This window comes from Anabrus simplex, chromosome 10 (assembly GCF_040414725.1).
Source record: "Anabrus simplex isolate iqAnaSimp1 chromosome 10, ASM4041472v1, whole genome shotgun sequence".
NCBI lineage: Eukaryota > Metazoa > Arthropoda > Insecta > Orthoptera > Tettigoniidae > Anabrus > Anabrus simplex.
Genome location: NC_090274.1, coordinates 29,836,167 through 29,858,414, shown reverse-complemented (window position 1 = coordinate 29,858,414; position 22,248 = coordinate 29,836,167). Strand labels below are relative to the sequence as shown.

The window sequence follows — 22,248 nt, the reverse complement described above, 5'->3', positions numbered from 1 at the left end:
TCTCGAATCACCTCGGGAGCTAAATTTTATTTCGAGTTACCGAGATCGATAACTGCAGTCGCTTAAGTGCGGCCAGTATCCAGTATTCGGGAGATAGTAGGTTCGAACCCCACTGTCGGCAGCCCTGAAAATGGTTTTCCGTGGTTTCCCATTTTTCATACCAGGCAAATGCTGGGGCTGTACCTTAATTAAGGCCACGGCCGCTTCCTTCCCACTCCTAGCCCTTTCCTGTCCCATCGTCGCTATAAGACCTATCTGTGTCGGAGCGACGTAAAGCAACTATAAAAAAATTGAGTTATCGAAATTTCTAGATATAATGAACACTGTTTTTGAGCATGTATAGTGTCGTGTGTGTTCGCGCTCCTCGCTCCGCGCACGCAACAGCCTGGATTGTTCTCGGCTCTACGAGACGTCTGCACTGCGCTTGCCTGTTACATCAGCCAGCTATATAAAGGCGCTGCCTTCCAGCCACAGGCGAGGACTTGCCAGTGCCCAGCACCAGATTACGCCGAATGTCGAACACGGAGGCTATCCCTCTTAAAAAAAAGTGTCTCGAATAGGTGGACTGATTCTGAGTGCTTGAGGTTTCACCTCGGGTTACTGCCTCCGCTCCCGTTTCCCGCAGCCTCGTCGAGCCCGATGACAGTATTCCCTCAGTCCCAATTACGCTCAAACACATCAATTAGTATTCTACTAATTATGCTTTTCAATGTCAGTTCCTGACAAGTTACAGAAACAACTAATATTCTATTAGTGCAAGCGTTAGCTACTGATTACACTTGTGACGGTATAGAGCAGAGAGTTTTCAACTATCAAGAACTCTAGCTTTTCAATGTACTTTCGCATCAAGATAGATTCATGTATATAAAGTGTACATTTTTGGAAACTTCAGTCTTCAAGCAACGTTAACTGTTTATAATTTTCATACTGCTTCGAGGAAAGTTTTATTTGAATGTATGTATATATGTTGTTAAGACTATCTGAAGCAATGAAATATAGTTGTGTTCGTGTATACCTGTTCTTGTATACAACACAAAGCACATAATTGAATCATGTGTATCATATGTAAGTACGACGAGGCTTCGCCGATTTTCCGATCACTAGAAGTTTTAGTTTTTCGGTTCCCGTCATATTATCTTCCAGCATAACTGTTTAACCCTTTCTCTGCACAGTTAATGTTGCACAAAATTCGAGTTACAGAGTGTTGTTTGCTTCGAGAAATCGAGAAATACCTGTTCGAGATATCGCGGTTCGACTGTATTACTAAGATGTAACGTATAATTTGTTTGTTTTCGCTGTGTGTAGGAGGGAACATTTAGACACTTCCCTGTACTAAATTTCTTGTGTTCTCGCTCCAGAAGGACCACCTTAACTGCGACCCGACGTTCGAGCTCGAGGAGATGATCATCGAGACGAAACCGCTGCACAAGAAGAAGAAACGCCTGGCCAAGCAGCGCTCCTTGCGGGAGACTCAGGGATCACTCAGTGTGGAGCTGGTGAGTTTAAATCGAGTAACTAATAATAACGCCTGGCCAAGCAGCGCTCCTTGCGGGAGACTCAGGGATCACTCAGTGTGGAGCTGGTGAGTTTAAATCGAGTAACTAATAATAACGCCTGGCCAAGCAGCGCTCCTTGCGGGAGACTCAGGGATCACTCAGTGTGGAGCTGGTGAGTTTAAATCGAGTAACTAATAATAACGCCTGGCCAAGCAGCGCTCCTTGCGGGAGACTCAGGGATCACTCAGTGTGGAGCTGGTGAGTTTAAATCGAGTAACTAATAATAACGCCTGGCCAAGCAGCGCTCCTTGCGGGAGACTCAAGGATCACTCAGTGTGGAGCTGGTGAGTTTAAATCGAGTAACTAATAATAACGCCTGGCCAAGCAACGCTCCTTGCGGGAGACTCAGGGATCACTCAGTGTGGAGCTGGTGAGTTTAAATCGAGTAACTAATAATAACGCCTGGCCAAGCAGCGCTCCTTGCGGGAGACTCAGGGATCACTCAGTGTGGAGCTGGTGAGTTTAAATCGAGTAACTAATAATAACGCCTGGCCAAGCAGCGCTCCTTGCGGGAGACTCAGGGATCACTCAGTGTGGAGCTGGTGAGTTTAAATCGAGTAATTAATAATAATTTCGTGTGGCTATTTCTAGCCGAGTGCAGCCCTTGTAAGGCAGACCCTCCGATGAGGGTGGGCGGCATCTGCCATGTGTAGGTAACTGCGTGTTACTGTGGTGGAGGATAGTGTTATGTATGGTGTGTGAGTTGCAGGGATGTTGGGGACAACACAAACACCCAGCCCCCCAGGCCATTGGAATTAACTAATGAAGGTTAAAATCCCAAACCCGGCCGATAATCGAACCCGGGACTCTCTGAACCGAAGGCCAGTACGCTGACCATTCAGCCAACGAGACGGACAATCTAGTAACTGTAAAGATTGTACTATCTAATATTGAAGGCTGCACACAAACATACAGCCTCCAAACCAAACCAGATGAATTGATCAGTGAAAGTTAAAATCACTTACGCGGCTGGGATCGAACCCAGGATCCCTATGGACCAAAGGAAAGCATGCTAACCAGTTAGCCACGAAACAAGACATTATTATTATTATTATTATTATTATTATTATTATTATTATTATTATTATTATTATTATAATTACACTACCAACTGCACCCGTGTTCCGCTACGGTATTCTACATTGTATACGGAAATCAAGGTAAATTACTGTACATACAGTGAATTAGATATTTTAATTGCTTGCCTTTTGGCGTTATCCAGAAACAGCATGGGGACGTTCCCATACGTTGTTTCTAATGTAAATTGCGAGTTGCGGAGTTGTGATTATAAAGGCAGGCTCACTTGCCTGTTGCCATTCACAATCGAGTAGGAAAATTTTCATCATAATGGGAGGCCCCATTACCTAGTGCGCGGTCATAAACAATTTGGAGAGTTTTCGTTACAATGGTTGGCGCCCTTTCCTACTTCAAGACGGATTACAGTTGAGGAGCTTTTATTATCATAGCAGGCGCCTTCTCTACTACCAATCAATATTGAGTTGTGATGTTATTTTTATGACAGGCCCCTTTTCTTAATGACAGTCACACGCAGTTGGTAAGTTTCCATTATAATAGCAAGGCCACTATGCCTAATGCCAGTCACATTTGAGGTGGGTAAATTTGTTTATAATGGCGGACACATTTGCCTACTCTCAAACACAATCGGTTAGGAGAGTTTTGAACAAAACTGCATGCTCCCTTGACTTCTGCCAGTCAAATCGAGAAGGGAATTATTAATTACAATGGTAATCCCTCCTTACTAGTGCCAGTTACAAAGAAGTTGGAGAAGGATCGCATTGGTACTGCCAGTCAAATTCGATGTGGAGAGTAATGACTACAATGCCAGACGCCCTCCTGCTGAAAGTCATTATCGATGTAAAATATTAATTATAATGGCAAACACACCCTTTATACATCGCTACAAATCGACTTCAATGAATATCGACTCGTTCGCTAAATGGTCAGCGTACCGGTCTTCAATTCAGAGGGTCCCGGGTTCTAGAGAGAGAGAGAGAGAGAGAGAGAGAGAGAGAGAGAGAGAGTATATATATGCATGTTTGCAATATTGCAAACCTTCATTTACATATTAACTGCTGCTAAACGATACATCATATCGACAAACGGATTGTAGTATAAGACGCCTCATTTAGCGGTCTAAATGGCTTGTCTTAAGATATTTTCTCCCGTTTCATCTATTTATGGGTGAAATTTGGGTAAGGTTTTCTTACAGTGCAATACTTTTGGGTACTAATATGACAGCTACAAACATAGAATTTGGCTCACGTGTGGATACTGCATGGGCCATGTTCGTGTAGAATTAGATGATTCTAACTACGAATTATACGTGTACAAAGGGCAAAATGTAGGTATAATCGAGAAATAGAGGCAAATCTAATATATAAAGAATAGAGATACGACGAAACGTCATAGGACCAAAGTTGGAGATCATCCTAAATTGAACTGAGGTTGCGCCATCCGTTTTGTGATACGACTTACCGTTTAGCCGCAAAATACCTCCAAACGAAGGTCTGCACCGACATTAAAATTGTCTCCATTTTCCGATATTTTTCGAGGATAAAAAATAAAATATGTTAAGATCTTGGAAGCTTTCCGTCGATTACATGCTGACATAATTTTGCCAAATTTCAATTTTCTAGCTCGTCTGACAGATTGTGCCTCAATCGTGCACTGAGAGTGAGGGGGGGGGGGAGGTTAAAATGAGGACTTTCAGGAAACTACAGCTAACAAATATTCAGATGGTCATTATTATCCTTAAACGGATAGCTGTACGAAAATTTCCCCCAAATAGTCAATGCGCAGACACACGGTCGTTACGATTTTATTTATATTGATAGGTAAGGAATCTGCTCTACGTAAAATACATTTTGGGCTATGTCCGCTGGACATAGCCTGCATAACCGACCGTTCATGATATCTCCCTTATTAATCCTCCCGTCGAAAAAGTGCGTATGGGGAAAACAGTTTTAGAAATGGGTTTCCATCAAGATTGGTCGATTTCCAGTCAGGTTGGTCTTGTATATATTGTGGGAGAGTAATTTTACTGTTTCGGTTCCCTATAAACCCTGAGTCCATTCCGAGAATTTGACATGGTATGGACCTAAAAACTTACCTTTGGACAGGTAGATGCTAAAAATGAAGTTTGGTTGAAATATCTCCAGTAGTTTTCAAGTTATAAGAAATACGCTTTACACGCACCCGGCCCTTGAGTAAAGTCCGCTGGGACTTGTACCGAAAACCGGTCCGCTAATGATATCTCCCTTATTAATCCTCTTATCGAAATGATTCATATGAGAAAAAAGGTTTAGAAATTGATTTCCATTAAGTTTGGTTGTGTGTATTTTGTGCGAGTGCAAAATCTCGGTTTCGTATAAACCCCCAGTCAGTTCAGGGATTTAGAAACAATATTGGCCCTAAATCCTTCCCAAGGACAGTTGGATTCTAAATATGAAGTTTGGTAGAAATATATCCAGTAGTTTTCAAGTTTTCAAGCAAACAGACAAACAAACGAACAGGCATCAAAGCTTAAAAAATATGCAGATGGTCATTATTACATCTGAAACGGATAACTGTACGGGAATTTCACCAAAGTAGTCAATGTACAGACACGCGGTCGTTACGATTTTATTTTCAGTTTCTCATTTCATGCGTAAAGTTCTTACCTAGTTCGCATTTAATCCGACGAACTCGTCGAGGTACGGCTGCGTCAGAATAATCTCTATTAAAATTCTCTCGTATCAGCAATGTTCTCCTTTATAAAGAAACGAATAACGTTACTCAACATCTCTCTCTGCTCTCTCTCTCGGTGTTCCACCCTTCCTGCAGACTTTCTCGTTCATCAAATAAAGTCAGCTCACAGTAAAAGCTGCAGAAATTCAACTCTATAACCTGCTATAACTAGATCTGTCGATGCGTGCTACCAGGAACTTTATTCTCTAATATGTATAAATGGATGGCCCGACTCGTTGGCTAACTGGTCAGCGTACTGGTCTTCAGTTCAGAGGGTTCCGGGTTCGATTCCCGGCCGGGTCGGGGATTTGAATCGCTTCTGATTACTTCTTCTGGCTTGGGGACTGGGTGTTTGTGTCCGTCGCAACACTCTCCTCTTTATATTCTAACAACATAATACACTACCAACCACCACAGAAACACGCAGTAGTGATTACATTCCTCCATTTGAGTTGGCGTCAGGAAGGGCATCCGACCATAAAACAGGGCAAAATCCACATGTGGAACGCAGTTCGCACCCGCGACCCCACAGGTGTGGGAAAAGCGGTAGGAAAAGAAGAAGAAGCAGATGTATAAATGGATTATTTAAGTTCCAGTGTATAAGACCAAAATCTTATAGAAGCCTGTTGGGGACGAGGTGGCGAAGGTAGCAGATAATGGATGGGTAGAAAGAATGTCGTATCTTCTTTTTAAGATGCACATGTTTTCGACTGTGGGTCTTTCTGAAAGTAAGGAAACCGCGAAGTGCGATAGGCTCAAAAATGTGAATTTTCATTTTTGAGCTTTAAAAATCTCCAATCTTTCCTGAATAATTTCGTATATCATTTATTGTGCTGCAGTTATATTTGAGGCAATAAAATTAGGTTTAAACATAACCCTGCACTCAGAATATCATTAGATACCAGCTACCAGTCAGATATTCTGTTACCGGGCGAGTTGGCCGTGCGCGTAGAGGCGCGTGGCTGTGAGCTTGCATCCAGGAGATAGTAGGTTCGAATCCCACTATCGGCAGCCCTGACGATGGTTTTCCGTGGTTTCCCATTTTCACACCAGGCAAATGCTGGGGTTGTACCTTAAGGCCACGGCCGCTTCCTTCCAACTCCTAGGCCTTTCCTATCCCATCGTCGCCATAAGAGTTATGTGTCGGTGCGACGTAAATCCCCTGGCAAAAAAAAAGATATTCTGTTTGGATCTTCTGTAAGTCATACTTTTTGAAACTGTATGTACCTTTTTCTTAGAAAATATCACATCAATGTATCTGAAACTTGGTAGTCTCTTAAGACATTATATAGATCTGACTGTGGAAGTAAATGTAATCAGATATCTTGATTAGTTCATGGAGGCCAGCTTGATGAGCACTGGAAATTTTACAGAAAATTTCACTTTTCAAATAGGATGTTAAAAGAAATAATTTCTCAACTCCTGTAAATAATAAGATAATACTTTTTCTTCAGCAGCTCAAAACTTGTTGAAATACACTGACTGACAGAGCAAATGCAACACCAAGAAGGAGTGGTCAGAACTTTATGCCAATTGCAGGGTAGACTGACGTCACTGAGGTATGCTCATGATGTGAAATGCGCCGCTGTGCTGCGCACGTAGCGAACGATAAATGGGACACGGCGTTGGCGAATGGCCCACTTCGTACCGTGATTTCTCAGCCGACAGTCATTGTAGAACGTGTTGTCGTGTGCCACAGGACACGTGTATAGCTAAGAATGCCAGGCCGCCGTCAACGGAGGCATTTCCAGCAGACAGACGACTTTACGAGGGGTATGGTGATGGGGCTGAGAAGGGCAGGTTGGTCGCTTCGTCAAATCGCAGCCGATACCCATAGGGATGTGTCCACGGTGCAGCGCCTGTGGCGAAGATGGTTGGCGCAGGGACATGTGGCACCTGCGAGGGGTCCACGTGCAGCCCGAGTGACGTCAGCACGCGAGGATCGGCGCATCCGCCGCCAAGCGGTGGCAGCCCCGCACGCCACGTCAACCGCCATTCTTCAGCATGTGCAAGACACCCTGGCTGTTCCAATATCGACCAGAACAATTTCCCGTCGATTGGTTGAAGGAGGCCTGCACTCCCGGCGTCCGCTCAGAAGACTACCATTGACTCCACAGCATAGACGTGCACGCCTAGCATGGTGCCGGGCTAGAGCGACTTGGATGAGGGAATGGCGGAACGTCGTGTTCTCCGATGAGTCACGCTTCTGTTCTGTCAGTGATAGTCACCGCAGACGAGTGTGGCGTCGGCGTGGAGAAAGGTCAAATCCGGCAGTAACTGTGGAGCGCCCTACCGCTAGACAACGCGGCATCATGGTTTGGGGCGCTATTGCGTATGATTCCACGTCACCTCTAGTGCGTATTCAAGGCACGTTAAATGCCCACCGCTACGTGCAGCATGTGCTGCGGCCGGTGGCACTCCCGTACCTTCAGGGGCTGCCCAATGCTCTGTTTCAGCAGGATAATGCCCGCCCACACACTGCTCGCATCTCCCAACAGGCTCTACGAGGTGTACAGATGCTTCCGTGGCCAGCGTACTCTCCGGATCTCTCACCAATCGAACACGTGTGGGATCTCATTGGACGCCGTTTGCAAACTCTGCCCCAGCCTCGTACGGACCACCATCTGTGGCAAATGGTTGACAGAGAATGGAGAACCATCCCTCAGGACACCATCCGCACTCTTATTGACTCTGTACCTCGACGTGTTTCTGCGTGCATCGCCGCTCGCGGTGGTCCTACATCCTACTGAGTCGATGCCGTGCGCATTGTGTAACCTGCATATCGGTTTGAAATAAACATCAATTATTCGTCCGTGCCGTCTCTGTTTTTTCCCCAACTTTCATCCCTTTCGAACCACTCCTTCTTGGTGTTGCATTTGCTCTGTCAGTCAGTGTATTACGCATGCAAAGTTTCTTCGGTCTGCTTTGGGTATTTTCTCAGAAAGAGGTACATCAGTTGAGGGAATTTTTAACAATATTTTTTAAAAAAATATTAATGTTATAATGTTTTTCTGACACAAAATATTACATATAAAAGCTTCATATTCTACCCAAATATTGATTAATGTATTCTGAATATATCGAAAGAACATTCAAGGAAATACCTGTTTTAGTTTCTGAGATATTTTAACTAAACGTAGAAAGTTACTTTTCTATCGTTTCATACTTCTCGGTTCCCTTAACGTGAACAGAAAACCGACGTCTGGCATATGTTCTCGCCAGAGAATCCTTCTACATTGAGGATGTAAGAAACGACTTATGCCTGCCATCAACAGAAGCATACCAGAGTCTACTCCGTGAACTGCAAGTAAAAAGAGAAGAAATATTTCCCGAATTTTACGCTACAGATGCTATGGTCAACAGAGAATGGATAAAAGCCAATTACACATTGAGACACTTCATGACGCGTTTAGCTGTTCATGGTTTTCACCACGGTATCTGCATGAGAGACATCTACCACCAACCGGATGAACTATGCGTGTGCAAACTTTGTGATAACCCATGTGACAGATATCACGTAATATGTAAGCGCAGAGAAATATCTCTGACAAAATTCTGTGAAAATGCTTAAGAGTATGTCCTCTAATTATGCACATTGTGCGAAATGAAATTAAATTAAAAAACCGACACCATGGTAACCATAGCAGCTAGTGTTAATTATCTGTCTGGTGGTGGATGGTGGTGATTATTGTTTTTAAGAGGAAATACCATTATCTGTCTTTACTAAGTCTTCGTCACCTCCTCCTCACGCTATTACCGTGTGCCAAAACGCTTCCTTAATATATATATAATCCTGTATTTAGGAAACTGACACTCAACTTCTTTGGCATAAGACACAGTATTGTACAATCTTTATGTTTTTGAATATAAATGATTCCTAAAAAGCACGGACCCACGCACAATCGTGGCTAGGTAGCTTTCATCGAGGGGAAAACCTCTTCCATAACTCAGCTATCATCCCCAGTATCTCTTGCACCCACTAACAATCCGTAAACGGTGACTGCGTTCACATGATATTTCTCCATGGTATAATAGGATACTGGAACGTAGATTGCCTGCTTCTAGACGTACCGTTGGGCCCAATATTACAGAACGATCTCTCTGTTTATTGATGGCTGGAATATCTCATCTTCTCGTGCTAAGCAGTTCACTTCTTCATATATATTTCCCACCCGTTATCGCGAAAGGTTTTTGCAATAAGGCCGGCGGGAACTCTGTGATGGCGAGTATTCCTAAGCAATGAGCCGAATTCAGAGTAGTATTGCGATAATTTAATAATCGTTGTCTTACTATATAGTGCCAGGGAAGCGCGTGAAAGAAATCAGAGGACCGTGGCAGGTACAAAACAAGTATAAATATTTGTCAAGTTTTAATAAATTGTAGTATTGAAAAATCATTTTACAAAGAAGTAAGACCAAAAAAGGAAAGACTGAAACACCAAGTAAAGAGAAAAGTCGGTACACAACTAGTTATGTTCTTTTTTTGTTTTGAGCCACCAAATTTTTGGATTTCAGAGGATAAATGCAAAATCGAATACAAGTGACACCAAAGTACAGACCGATACCCAAATAGAGCGAACCCGAATGGAAAAAGGATAGGAGAAAAAGGGACATGCAGCTCAACCGGCAAGGAACAGGATAAAACGGGAATAAGCATCCAAAAAAAACTAAGGGGGGAAACACTAAGAACAGATAGAACGTTCCACTGAGTCAGTCACTGCGTTTTCAGCCACTCAAAATCTTCATGATAAAACATTGTTGCCATGGCACAGGGGAAAGAATTCCAAGTTTTTAAGTGGCCAGCGGAAAATACCAAAAAGGGCCTGAAGGATTGCAGAAAATATATTAAAATTTGGGTAACATTCTTAGGTCACCATCTGCCTTGTTCCAGTTAAAACCACGGTGACTAGCACGCTGCGAAGAAAACAATTAAGAGCCTCCACACAGCAGCGCAGTGAAATCCCGGACTGATGAGTCGGGGAAAAAAATATGCGAGTTGTCATGTGGAACAGACTGGAAGTATCACGAGGTGTAGACTGGCAGGTGTGACGTGGCGATATGACGTAACAGGCGGCCCGGAGCAAGTTGATGCTCGCCAGTACAGCAGCTGACGCTGGGAGAACCAGTGAACAAGATACGTGTCGTAGACAGTAGTAGCGCGGGAGGGGGCATTACAGTAACTGAGGACATGTCACAAGTTTGTCTTACCAAAGGCACGCCTGCGCTGGTTGTTCTGACTCAACCATACAAGCTTCTTAAAGGAGCCACGTCTGCCATCATTTCAGTCCTACCTTTTCTGCGAACCACTTACTGCGAATAAGGCAATTTCTTTACCTTTCTTAGGAAGGGAGCACGAATTTTTGAATTACTCGTTTGTTAGCCGTTTCCTGATAGCTTTGCTATTTGCTTTTGTTGTTTCTTCCCGCAACAATGTTCAAATTACGAAAGCTGTCGGCTTTTTCTTTCTCGGTATTTCTTCCACAGAGTGCTTATATTTCGTTAGATTGTTTAAGAATATTTTTCCACGTTAAGATGTTGAAAAAATGCATCCTACTGGGCTAACTAACGCTAAACGTTTGTGGTTTTAGGTGTGTTAAATGAGTTTCCACTGTCTTTGACTGGCGTTTCGTCTAGGTCACAGCAAAGCCCCTTACACGTGGTAACGACACCGAAGGTAGCAGGATTTTAAAACGAGTTTCCATCGACTTTGGTGTTAAACGGTGTGAAAAGTCGCGTTGTGAGTCTCACCAAGAGAGGAGAATTCCTCTCACTTTTAATTACTGTGTTAGTGGGGTAAAAGTACCTCATGGGATCACCATAAGAACATAATTGTTGATATAAGGTAATCAGTAGAGTCCGGATTATTAGGTGCTGATAGGTTAAAATGCAAACTTACTTAAGCCAGTAACAAGTATACCCTACACTGCACAACGGTTATGCTGTGAGATTTGCATAGATATCAGGGGTATAGCCTATAGAATTCCCTGAATTTATGCTACTCTTCCTACATTATGGTACAACGGGTTGCATAACACTTACTACAAACCAAATTACTTTGCATTCTAACCTATTACCACCTACAAATCCGAGGTATAGTAACCAGTCTAGGGCCCGGATTTAAAAAAATGCATATGCGCATATGCAAATACATATTTTTAACGTTAGTGCATATAGACATATTTTTCTCTTATGTGTGATCGATTATCTAAGATTTCTGAACGAAATGAAATACCTAATGAACGCTGTATGTTGTACATCCCTTGGTAACATAAGAAGCCTTCCCTGATCAAGGAAAAAGCTTTAATCGCAATACAAGCAGGTAGACGGATAACGACGCTTTTCACAATAGCTATTTCCTTCTTTCTGACATTCCTCTTTCCTTCTCCTTATAGTAGCCTTCCGAGGTTTGCTTAAACAAGTGCGTTCATATGTTAACTTGCCCTGCGTCTACTGCAGTGTTTCACTACATTAAACTGAAGAAAATGCCTTAAATATTTTGCCACAAGGATGTTCCGAGCAGTCATTCCCAGTGTTCAAGTATTACACCCTTATATCCATCGACGCAGAACGATCATTTTCAGCGTATAAATTAATTTTGGCCGACAACAGAAAGTTATTGACACCTGAAAAACTGTTGAAACCTACTGACATGCATCCTTTTGCAAGGAATGAAACGTGTTTATCAGTTTAACTCTTCTTTTCCTGCCGCTTTTCCCGCACCTGTGGGGTCGCGGGTGCGAACTGCGCCGCACATGTGGATTTGGCCCAGTTTTACGGCCGGATGCCCTTCCTGACGCCAACCCTCTATGGAGGGATGTAAGCACTATTGCGTGTTTCTGTGGTGGTTGGTAGTGTAGTATGTTGTCTGAATATGATGAGGAGAGTGTTGGGACGGACATATACACCCAGTCCCCGAGCCAGAAGAATTATCAGACGATTAAAATCTCCGACCCGGCCGGGAATCGAACCCGGGACCCTCTGAACCGAAGGCCAGTACGCTGACCATTCAGCCAACGAGTCGGACAAACGTGTTTATCAGTTTAACACAGAGTTAAAATTAAATAATGCGTCTGGTAAGTGTATTTTGTTTTATTTTTAGTGCATATTTACAATATTTTAGTGCATATGAGCATGCATATTTTCGGAGTTTTTAGTGCATTATATCCGAGCCCTAGTAATCACACGAACGGGATTGTATCATCTTCTTTTTCTACCACTTTTTCCACACCTGTGGGGTAGTGGGTGTGAACTGTGTCACACGTGTGGATTTGGACTTGTTTTACGGTCGGATGCCCTTCCTGGCGACAACCCTCTATGTAGGAATGTAATCACTATTGCGTATTTCTGTGGTGGCTGGCGGTGTAGTGTGTTGTCTCAATATGAAGAGGAAAGTGTTGGGGCAAACACAAACGCCCAGTCCCAGGGCCAGAAGAATTAATCAAAGACGATTAAAATCCCCGACCCGGCTAGGAATCGAACCCGGGACCCTCTGGACCGAAAGCCTCAACGCTGACCATTCAGCCAATGAGTCGGACTATAAACGAGATTGTATAAGGATTACAAATCTCTCTTAATGATTATGACGGTATTTAGGGATTGTAGTAAGGATGTAGAGGAGGAGCGTAAGATCCCAACTAGAGTATGGTTCCAGTGTACGGAGCCCTTACCAGAATCACTTGATACAATAACTGGAATAACTCATAAGTAAAGCAACTCGATTTAATCTGGGTGATTTCTGACAAAAGAGTAGTGTAAGAAAATATTGTAAACTTTGTGCTGGGAACACTTGGAGGAACGAAGACGAGCTGCTCGAGTAAGCGGTATGTTCCGAGCTGTCAGTGGAAAGATGCCGTATGATGACATTAGTGGACATATTAGTTTGAGTGGTGTTTTTAAAAATAGGAACAGAACGAATATTCTTTTATAGAAAGAGAAGTAAGGGATTGGAATAACTTACCAAGGGAGAGATGTTCGGTAATTTTCCAAGACCTTAAAAATTATTTAAGAAAAATATATCTAAACAATTAATAGAGATTCTACCACCTGGATGATTGCCTTAAATGCAGATCATTGTTGATTTTGATTTGATTTGATTTGATTTGATTTGATTTGATTTGATTTGATTTGATTTGATTTGATTTGATTTGATTTGATTTGATTTGATTTGATTTGATTTGATTTGATTTGATTTGATTTGATTTGATTTGATTTGATTTGATTTGATTTGATTTGATTTGATTTGATTTTTATTGTATTTTAATTTTAATACTGTCTCAAAAGCTTCCAGGTAACTTCGCCACTGTAAAGGGGATGTCAGTAGTGCAATCTGTGTTTTTCGTCAGGTTACGTCTTGTCTGTTACAGGACGGTGATCTGAACCCAGAGCTGTCCCTACACCACCTACCGGACTTCAGAGTGTACAACCGTGAACGAGAACTGGAGCGCCGCGAGCGGGAGCGGAAGGAACGAGCGTGGGAGGAGGAACTTTTGGAGGCCATGAAAGCGTCCGAACCAGCGGGCACTTTGAGGCACAAGGCAACGGGCAGCTCGAGTCCCAAGAGAAGCGCTTCACTCTGTAGCGACAGGAGCTCCGTCTCCACGCCACGACTGAAACAATCCCAGAGCGAGTGTCAGGACACAGCGGGCTCTATCTTGGGGCCACTCGACTACATCGATCGCACGCCCTCGCCGGACGATCGAACGATAACAAACAAGTGACTAGCGTGTGCCGCATTGTTCCTCAGGACCCACGTGTGCTTCCAGCCTCACAGCTGCTGTATATTTCCAGTGTCTTATCTAGGAGTGGTAATTTTTTAAGTATCTACATCTAACGACAGTGTAGGATTTAATATCGGATATCTGTATACATAGATATTTTTCCATATGAAACCATGTAACATTACATCAAATCACCGCATGAAATTACTTCGAAAATTTTCAAAAAAATGTGTGGTGATGTAACCAGGACTACGATTTTGATGACATGACATCTTTTAATTGGTTCACAACAGACATGGCTAACTTGTAAGGAAAACCTGATGATAGTTATCACATTGTAGAATTGCTCATTTATTAGGTACCGGGCGAGTTGGCCGTGCGGTTAGGAGCGCGCGGCTGTGAGCTTGTATCCGGGAGATGGTTCGAATCCCACTGTCGGCAGCCCTGAAGAAGGTTTTCCGTGGTTTCCCATTTTCATACCAGGCAAATGCTGGGGCTGTACCTTAATTAAGGTCACGGCCGCTTCCTTCTTCCAAATCCTAGGCCCTTCCTATCCCATCGTCGCCATAAGACCTGTCTGTGTCGGTGCGACGTAAAGCCACTAGCAAAAAAAATTATTAGGTCAGTTTAGCCATTTTTGGTATTTTTAGGTCATTTTCTAAAGTTATACGTCATTATTAGGTCATTTTATGGTATTTATTAGACTATTTTATACAGTGAGTTTGTGCCATCGGTTGGCCGGCTGGCGCGCCCAGCTTATCTGCCTCCCGTTGAATCATCACTCCCCGCTTCTCGGCATTGCAACAAGACAATACTATGTGTTAAAAAATGTATTTACATTGTATCTAGTTCATCTTTCGAGAATATGTACATTCTCTTAATGAAACAGGGGCCCACCACTAATAAATCTATTACATTAAGTTGTATTCTAATACACGAATTTTTACCTAATTAGCTGAAGAAGAGAATGTACATATTCTCGAAACATGTAGTACTCTAATGTAAATGTAAATAATTTTTTAACACATAGTATTGACTAGGCGTATCATCCATCTCTCTATTTACTGTGAAACTCCGTTTTCACATAATTATCCTACATAAATACCCTTTCCTCTACCGTGTACACATGTGGAGGCATTATGAGAATTATACCCTGAAGTAACTCGAGAACAGTTTGAGCGACAGATCAACACTTAATACACGTTCTAAGCACGGACCTGAACTGCGAAGTACGGACATTACCCATGCTGTCGCTGCGCTTTGTAACGGGAAGTGATGAGTCAACGGGTGGCAGATAAGCAAGGCGCACCTGGCGGCCAACCGATGAGACAAACTCGCTGTACTTTTTGAGTCATTTTATTCTATGTTCGAGAATTTTGAAGCATTTACGTGTGTAGTATTTCGATATTATTGTAACTTTAAGTGAGGATGAGTACAGAGAATTGAGAATCTTCGCAACGCTTTGTCAATATGGGGAATAAAGAAACTTCGTTCACCACTTCTTGGAAATGCCGGACTGAGCCGCTGGCCTTCTGACCTCAACTTCACAGGTTCGATCCTGGCTTAGTCCGGTGGTATTTGAAAGTGCTCAAATAACTCAGCCTCATTGTGGGTAGATTTACTGGCACGTAAAATAACTCATGCGGGACTAAATTCTGGTACCTAGGCGTCTCCAAAAATCGTAGAAGTAGTTAGTGGTACGCAAAACCAATTACATTATCACTTCTTGGAAACGTCCATGTGAATGGTCGAGATTTTCTTTTGAATATGTGGAGCAAAGTTCTCTGCGGAACGTGAAGAGTTTCACCTTGTTTTCTCGACATGTGAAAGGCCCAAACTCGATTAGTGAAATGATTATAACATTTCATTTAAAATTTGTGTATTTTTTAAAAATAATCCGATAATTTAGTAGATATTTTCCGTCATTTTATTGATAATTCTCTAAACATTTTACGTCATCAAAATCCTGCGCCTGGATTTAAGTAAATATATTTCGTAAAATTTTAAATTACTCTTTAAGAAAATCAGAACTTTTTGGATATAAAATTCAACAAAAATACCTGCTATGAATATACTATCTTTGACGTTCTCACGCGTCAGACTTATTTATGACATTTAATACCTGCATACGGTATTTCCTTTTTTCTTCGGTCCGTTATGACGACAGGTTTCCGTCAGTGTGTGCAAGTTGTGTGTCAACGCCCAAAACAAATCGAAAGCAGAATAATAAATTATTTTATTTGTTTAAATATACTGTTACAATATAGTGTGCTTTTCTTTCGTCGCCGCTCGTTGTTCCACTCCATATAGTGTAGTCACCGTTACCAGCACCGTCCGTCACACCGCCAAGGCGTTGGTTTTACCTCCAACGATTCGGCAGCTTCACTCCCTGGAATCGCTCATGCGCTCTCACAAGGGGGCATTCCCTACTCGTCACCACCGATTTCGCTCAAATGTATAGAACAGAGCCTCTCAGGGTGCATGCGCGTGGTGCATGCACTGTGCACGGTGCAAGAGATGACTTGGCTTGGTTGACCAGAGTGCAGACCCCTCACTCCTCGATTTGGAGCAATAGCGCTTACTCTCTCTTTCCTCACGCCTGTCTCGCTGCCCCACTTGCGCCGTAGCGCTCCAAATCCGGGCTGAGTTGAGCCGAATAGAGCCGAGCTTAGCCGAGTAGCCCAGAGACGAAGCGTTGATCCGAGCAATGCCGAGCGGCATCGATGCACAGTGCACGGAGCTCTTGCGCCTCGATCTGCACGCGTGAGATTTTGGGCGTTTGAGAGGCCCTGGTATAGAAAATGCAGGGCTTAGCTAGAAATGAAAGTGCCGGGCTGAGTGGCTCAGACGGTTAAGGCGCTGGCCTTCTAACCCCAACTTGGTAGGTTCGATCCTGGCTCAGTCCGGTGGTATTTGAAGGTGCTCAAATACGACAGCCCCGTGTCGGTAGATTTACTGGCACTTAAAAGAACTCCTGCGGGACTAAATTCCGGCACCTCGGCGTCTCCGAAGACCTTGAGAAGTAGTTAGTGGGACGTAAAACAAATAACATTATTATTTATTATTAGAAATGAAAGAACCCAAAGTGGGAACTCCAGATGGCCAAGCGTATAGAAATCAAAAATAAAAATAAAAATGTTGACGCAGTTCTCGCGCCGAACAAGCCACTTACGTTAGCGCGCACGCCGAGCAGTTGTTGGCGTAGCGGTAAGAGCTTGGACTAGTAATTCGATGGTCGTGAGTTCGACTTCCAGTGTGGAGAATGTTTTTTCTCAATTTGTATATTATTCTTTTATTTTAATTTATTTTATTTATATGCAAAAGGCATATAGGACGTCATTTACTTAATGAGCGCACCAATTGTAGAAAATTTGGAGTTGCGAACTTTCCCGACGTTTTCAAACAGAAATTATTCTTTTTTTCTCCTTTATTGGCTATCTCTCCTCCTTGGGAAATGTGCCATAAACGTGATTAGTCGTTTCGCTGTAAGATTCGTTTTCACCTGACAAGTGAAGGTTCCTCCTGACGGCTGTACATAAACAATAGATTCTTGGCGCAGGTAGAAAAAAGTCTGACAATGAATTTCCAATTTTTTTACGTTTTCAATGCCTTTTGGATGTAAATATATAAAATGATTTATTCACCTCTTTGCGTAATTAGAAAATGAATAATATAAAAGTTGACAGAAAAACCTGTCTCCACACGGGGAGTCGAACCCACGACCATCGACTTAATAGTCCAAGCTCTTACAACTGCTCGGCGTGCACACAAACGTAAGTAGCTTATACGGTGCGAGAGCCGCGTCAACATTTTTATTTTTATTTTCTATGCGTTTGGCCATCTGGAGTTCCCACTTCGGGTACTTTCCTTTCTAGCCAAGCCCTGCATGTTCTATAAATTGGAGCGAAATCGGTGGTAACGAGTAGGGAATGCCCCCTTGTCAGTACACTTGCCTCATGCTTGCTAAACCTGACCAAAGCGTTAGTGCAATTTCAAATGCTTTGTGTTGATTTTTCTTTTCGAGTTCCGCGCGAGTGTATTATTGCTTACACAATCAAGAGGCGGGGGTTTAAATGTTTTAATATGGGTAGTGAAAACATAGTGAAATAATTATTAAACATTACTTTTTCATCAGTTTGCTATAGTGAAAAGAATAACAAGTGATCGACAATGGCCATCGACCATGACCAGCCATTATCAAGGCTACCGACCATGGTTTGTTATTTTTCTGTACTTTAGTTTCACAATATTATATTATTACAGTATACACGCTGGTCGGAAACAACGTCAACCGAGTATATGAGCTTTAGACGGTTGGTCATACTGGTAAGTGATTTGAAAAAATTACGTCGATATCTCGTTTTATCTTACTGTCTACGTAAATCCTTAACTGCTGGCCATTAAAAGAATTTTCGTAGGTAGTTCCTTTCCCTGTCCTTTCACTATTGTTACTTCGTCTCGGTGTTCTCCAAATTCGTGCGTTCCTCATCGCCAGATGTTTCATTCCAGGCTTGTGTCAATGTGATACACCTGTCAATGTCATATGTTACGTATACATGTTATGTGACCCTCTTAGACTGATTCTGATGGTTCGGTCAGCTTCCGCTTCGAACGCTAGCGCTGTGCTGCGTCCGGGGAGCCATCTGGTGACGAATGAACGTACAACTTCTACTTCTATTATAGGTCTAAATTTCAAAATGTCGTTGTTTAAGAAGCCTTTCTCGTGGACAGTCGAGATTTTCTTCTGATGACGCAGAGCACAGTTCTTTGCGAAACCTAAAGAATTTCACCTTATTTTCTTGACGCGGCATGAGCCCAAAAGCCTATACAGTATCAGATCTGAATTTTATTCAGTCTAAATCTTTCTTCATTAATGTCCATTTCATTCACGTCTTCACTCTGATTTGTTTTGCTAAGTTTAAAATTTTCTTTGTAAATCTGTTACATTCTACTAGTACGTAAGTGACCATAAAACTATTTTATGATGGTATCTTTGATTCTTTCCTATAACTTTATGGATTTCATGTGATGTATTTTTCATCCAAATTCCATGTTTCGCATTTTGGTCCTAAGATTTTTCTGAGAATTTTCCTTCCTTGTTTTTCGATCATCCTTATTTGAGATTTACCATCAATTATAATGGTTTGACATGCGTAAAGTCCTTCTATTTTAACTTAAAACTATATCTAGGAGTTCCAGAAATGTAAGCGCAGTGTTGTTGCTTTAAAGCATTCATGACTATTTACTGTGGTATTGAAGGATTCAGAATTTACGAGATATTATCAACGTATGACAGAGCATAATTTCTACAATGAATATGTCGTCTTCAGACACGTTTTAAATGGAGTCTACTGTGATAAATGTGATAGCGAATATTGAACTTCACTTTTACTATGGACTTCTCTTGGATGTCGGAATTCTTTGGAATTGGAGCAGTAGCACAGTACTAAGATTACCACGGAATTTGAGTCTGCTACATTCTGATTGAACGAAAGTAGGAATTACAAGCAAGGGATCAGGAAGAATTGAAATTATTGTCATGATCGTTATTAGGATTTGGGTGTTAAGCTTCTAAAAATTGATGAAATATGGAGGTAAATATGATCTTAAAAATAGCTAAATATGACCCAAAATGTTGAAAAATATGACCGAACATAAGTACATCCAACAAATGTTGTTTGCCACTAGTTCTTTTAATTTAAAGATACAATTCATTATACAATCTTACTGCACTATTTCAGTTAATGTTCTTACTAGTTCTTTTAACTTAACTCGAGTAGTCTCTACCATACATACATTACTAGTTATTAACTGAGGTCAATACCGAATATATTGACATAGATGTGTCTTATGGCTGGGAGTAATCCGAAAAATTGTGTACCGTGACGCGAAAAAATGTGTAAAGGAAGTGTAACCATAGCAACCGTGCAAGCTGTGGATGGATGGTCAGACAATGTTACGGTATGCGGCGAAGCAATAATTGTATTCGTTTAGAACAACTTCCAAGTATAATGTTTCTCTTACGCCTGGATGCATAGGCTATACACCACGCAGGCATTGCAGAAAAGTTGCCTACATAGCACGAGACGAAGTGTGCAAAACACTTTTGACATAAGGATGTCTTATGGCTGGGTCATAAAATTAGCGATTAAGAAAAGTAGGGACGCGATGTTACCTAGCAACTATGCTGGCTGTGATGTGGAGTATTGATAGATGGACATGATTGAGAGACATATTATCCAAGAAGAGCGTTACAGTACAGATGGTCGATGTGATCTTGCAGATTGTGATGTGGTAGTTCCATAGGCGCCGAGTCACTCCCCCCCCCCCCCATCATGCACTGAAACTTACACTTGTCGACTCCAAATTTCATAGAGATGTCTTTCCAAAATGCTTCGTAATATGCAAGTAAATGAATTAATCGTTATCGATTTGAGTTTAATTTATTGAAAGACGTATTCATGATCATTCGATTTTCCCGAAGGGAATATGATGTTATTTTTCTTGAAGAAGAAGAAGAAGAAGAAGAAGAAGAAGAAGTTGTCTAATTTTGAGTCAAATATTTGCATATTTCGGATGATAATGTAAGGTAAGGTAAGGGTGCATTCTGCCCGAAGGCAGGTCCGAACCTCCGAAGAGGTCTGCCTGAGTCGGAGTTTGCGTACGGTAGGGTGGCCAGTTCCTTTCTGCTCCTCCATTCCCTTACCCCCCACCAACAGCGCGTGGCAACCCATCCAAACCTTGACCACGCCAAATGTTGCTTAATTTCGGAGATCTCACGGGATCCGGTGCTTAAACACGGGTACTAATTGTGGGCCTACTGATTTCTTTGGTGGATTCTGCCTCTTCTTTAAACACAAGGTAGCGGCGAGCTAAGGGTTAATTTAGGCAGGGGGAATAAAGCGACCGAAGCCGATATTCCCGCTGAAATTAAATCTATTGAAGAGCCATCTTTTCCGACCCTTCATGACGCTGAAGCATCCTACATGCCTTGCCGGACGTGAGTTCTTCTCGAAACATGATCAGCTTGCGTCCAGCACAACATGCCAAGCATTGACGATTTTGTTCTGAATCATCATGTATATCATTTGCTGGATATCGAAAAACAATTCAGACATAATATTTCCCTTACGCCTGGGTGCATAAACTATACTTCACGCAGAGATCGTAGAGAAGCTGCCTACATAGCAAGGTGGAGCAATCAGAGTTCACTTTGCATGATATCAATTTCCTGACAGGTATTTTGTTTCAATTCTTGAGGGTATGGAGATTGCAATGGTTTACGCGTTTTTTTAAACACCGCATTGGGTTCTTGTACGACCTGGAACTTTTACACCAGAAAATCTTTCTTGAAATATTATTTAGACTTGATAAACGGAGTTACCACGTATGACTTGAAAATAAACAAATGGTGAGCAGTAGTAAACATATACAGAACAGAACAGCCCATCACTCCCTGACTTCCCCTTGCATCCAAGGCCAGGATAGATGTGCGCTTACCTCTTGGGCTTTGAACTCTGCAGACGGCCTTCATGTCGCCGATAATGAAAACACGGTGTGGCTGGTTCTTAGTTCAAATGTTTACATTAAAAATAGAATAAGCTCGGAAAGTATTTGCCTCATTGTATGCAAGAGAAAAATTGTAATGACATGGACAAATTCCAAGACACTTGAACTCGTTTTTCGAAATGCTAGCGGATTAATAAAGGGCATTTTGTAATGTGAGACTTTGTTATGCTATGTCCTATACGACCATGTGTATAGATTGTCAATGTGTGTATATATGCAATTTTTGTTTTTTAATTCAGCAGGGTGCGAAAATGCTTTTTCCCGTGTGACAATCAGAAGATGAAGAAAAACAAACTTCAGTAGTGTTTGTATTTCATAGGAGAGTGTTTCTACTTCAATTTGTTTGTGTGTATGACTCTTCTTGTGTTTTTTTATCTGATTTGGTCTTTTGAATTAAATTTGTCTCTTTTTCTATTACACTTGCAATCTTTTCGACGATAAAAGGAACCGATAATGTGGATAAAAATGATGTTTCTTCCTAAACTCAATATTTTACTATTTTAAGATGTCACAAATAGAAACAGGAGTAAATTTTGAAGATGTCTTAGAGCTGTTCTCCTTTTAGCGATTCATCTCAGGACTACTTAAAATGACCCACTGCATACATTTCGTTTCGTTTTCTGCTTCCTTTCTTGCTTTCCAATAGTTCTTAATTATTTC

General features: G+C 42.0%; 1 protein-coding gene across 1 annotated transcript in view; it reads left to right on the top strand.

Moving 5' to 3' along the window:
* LOC136882467 (serine/threonine-protein kinase 32B) overlaps positions 1–22,038 on the top strand; it is a 502,648-nt gene extending 480,610 nt beyond the window's left edge. The window contains exons 9-10 of the mRNA XM_067155127.2: positions 1,359–1,496; positions 13,666–22,038. Of these exons, the coding sequence (XP_067011228.2) occupies positions 1,359–1,496; positions 13,666–14,019 (492 nt within the window). The 3' untranslated portion in view covers positions 14,020–22,038. The remainder of the gene's footprint in view (positions 1–1,358; positions 1,497–13,665) is intronic.
* Positions 22,039–22,248: the final 210 nt, after the last annotated feature.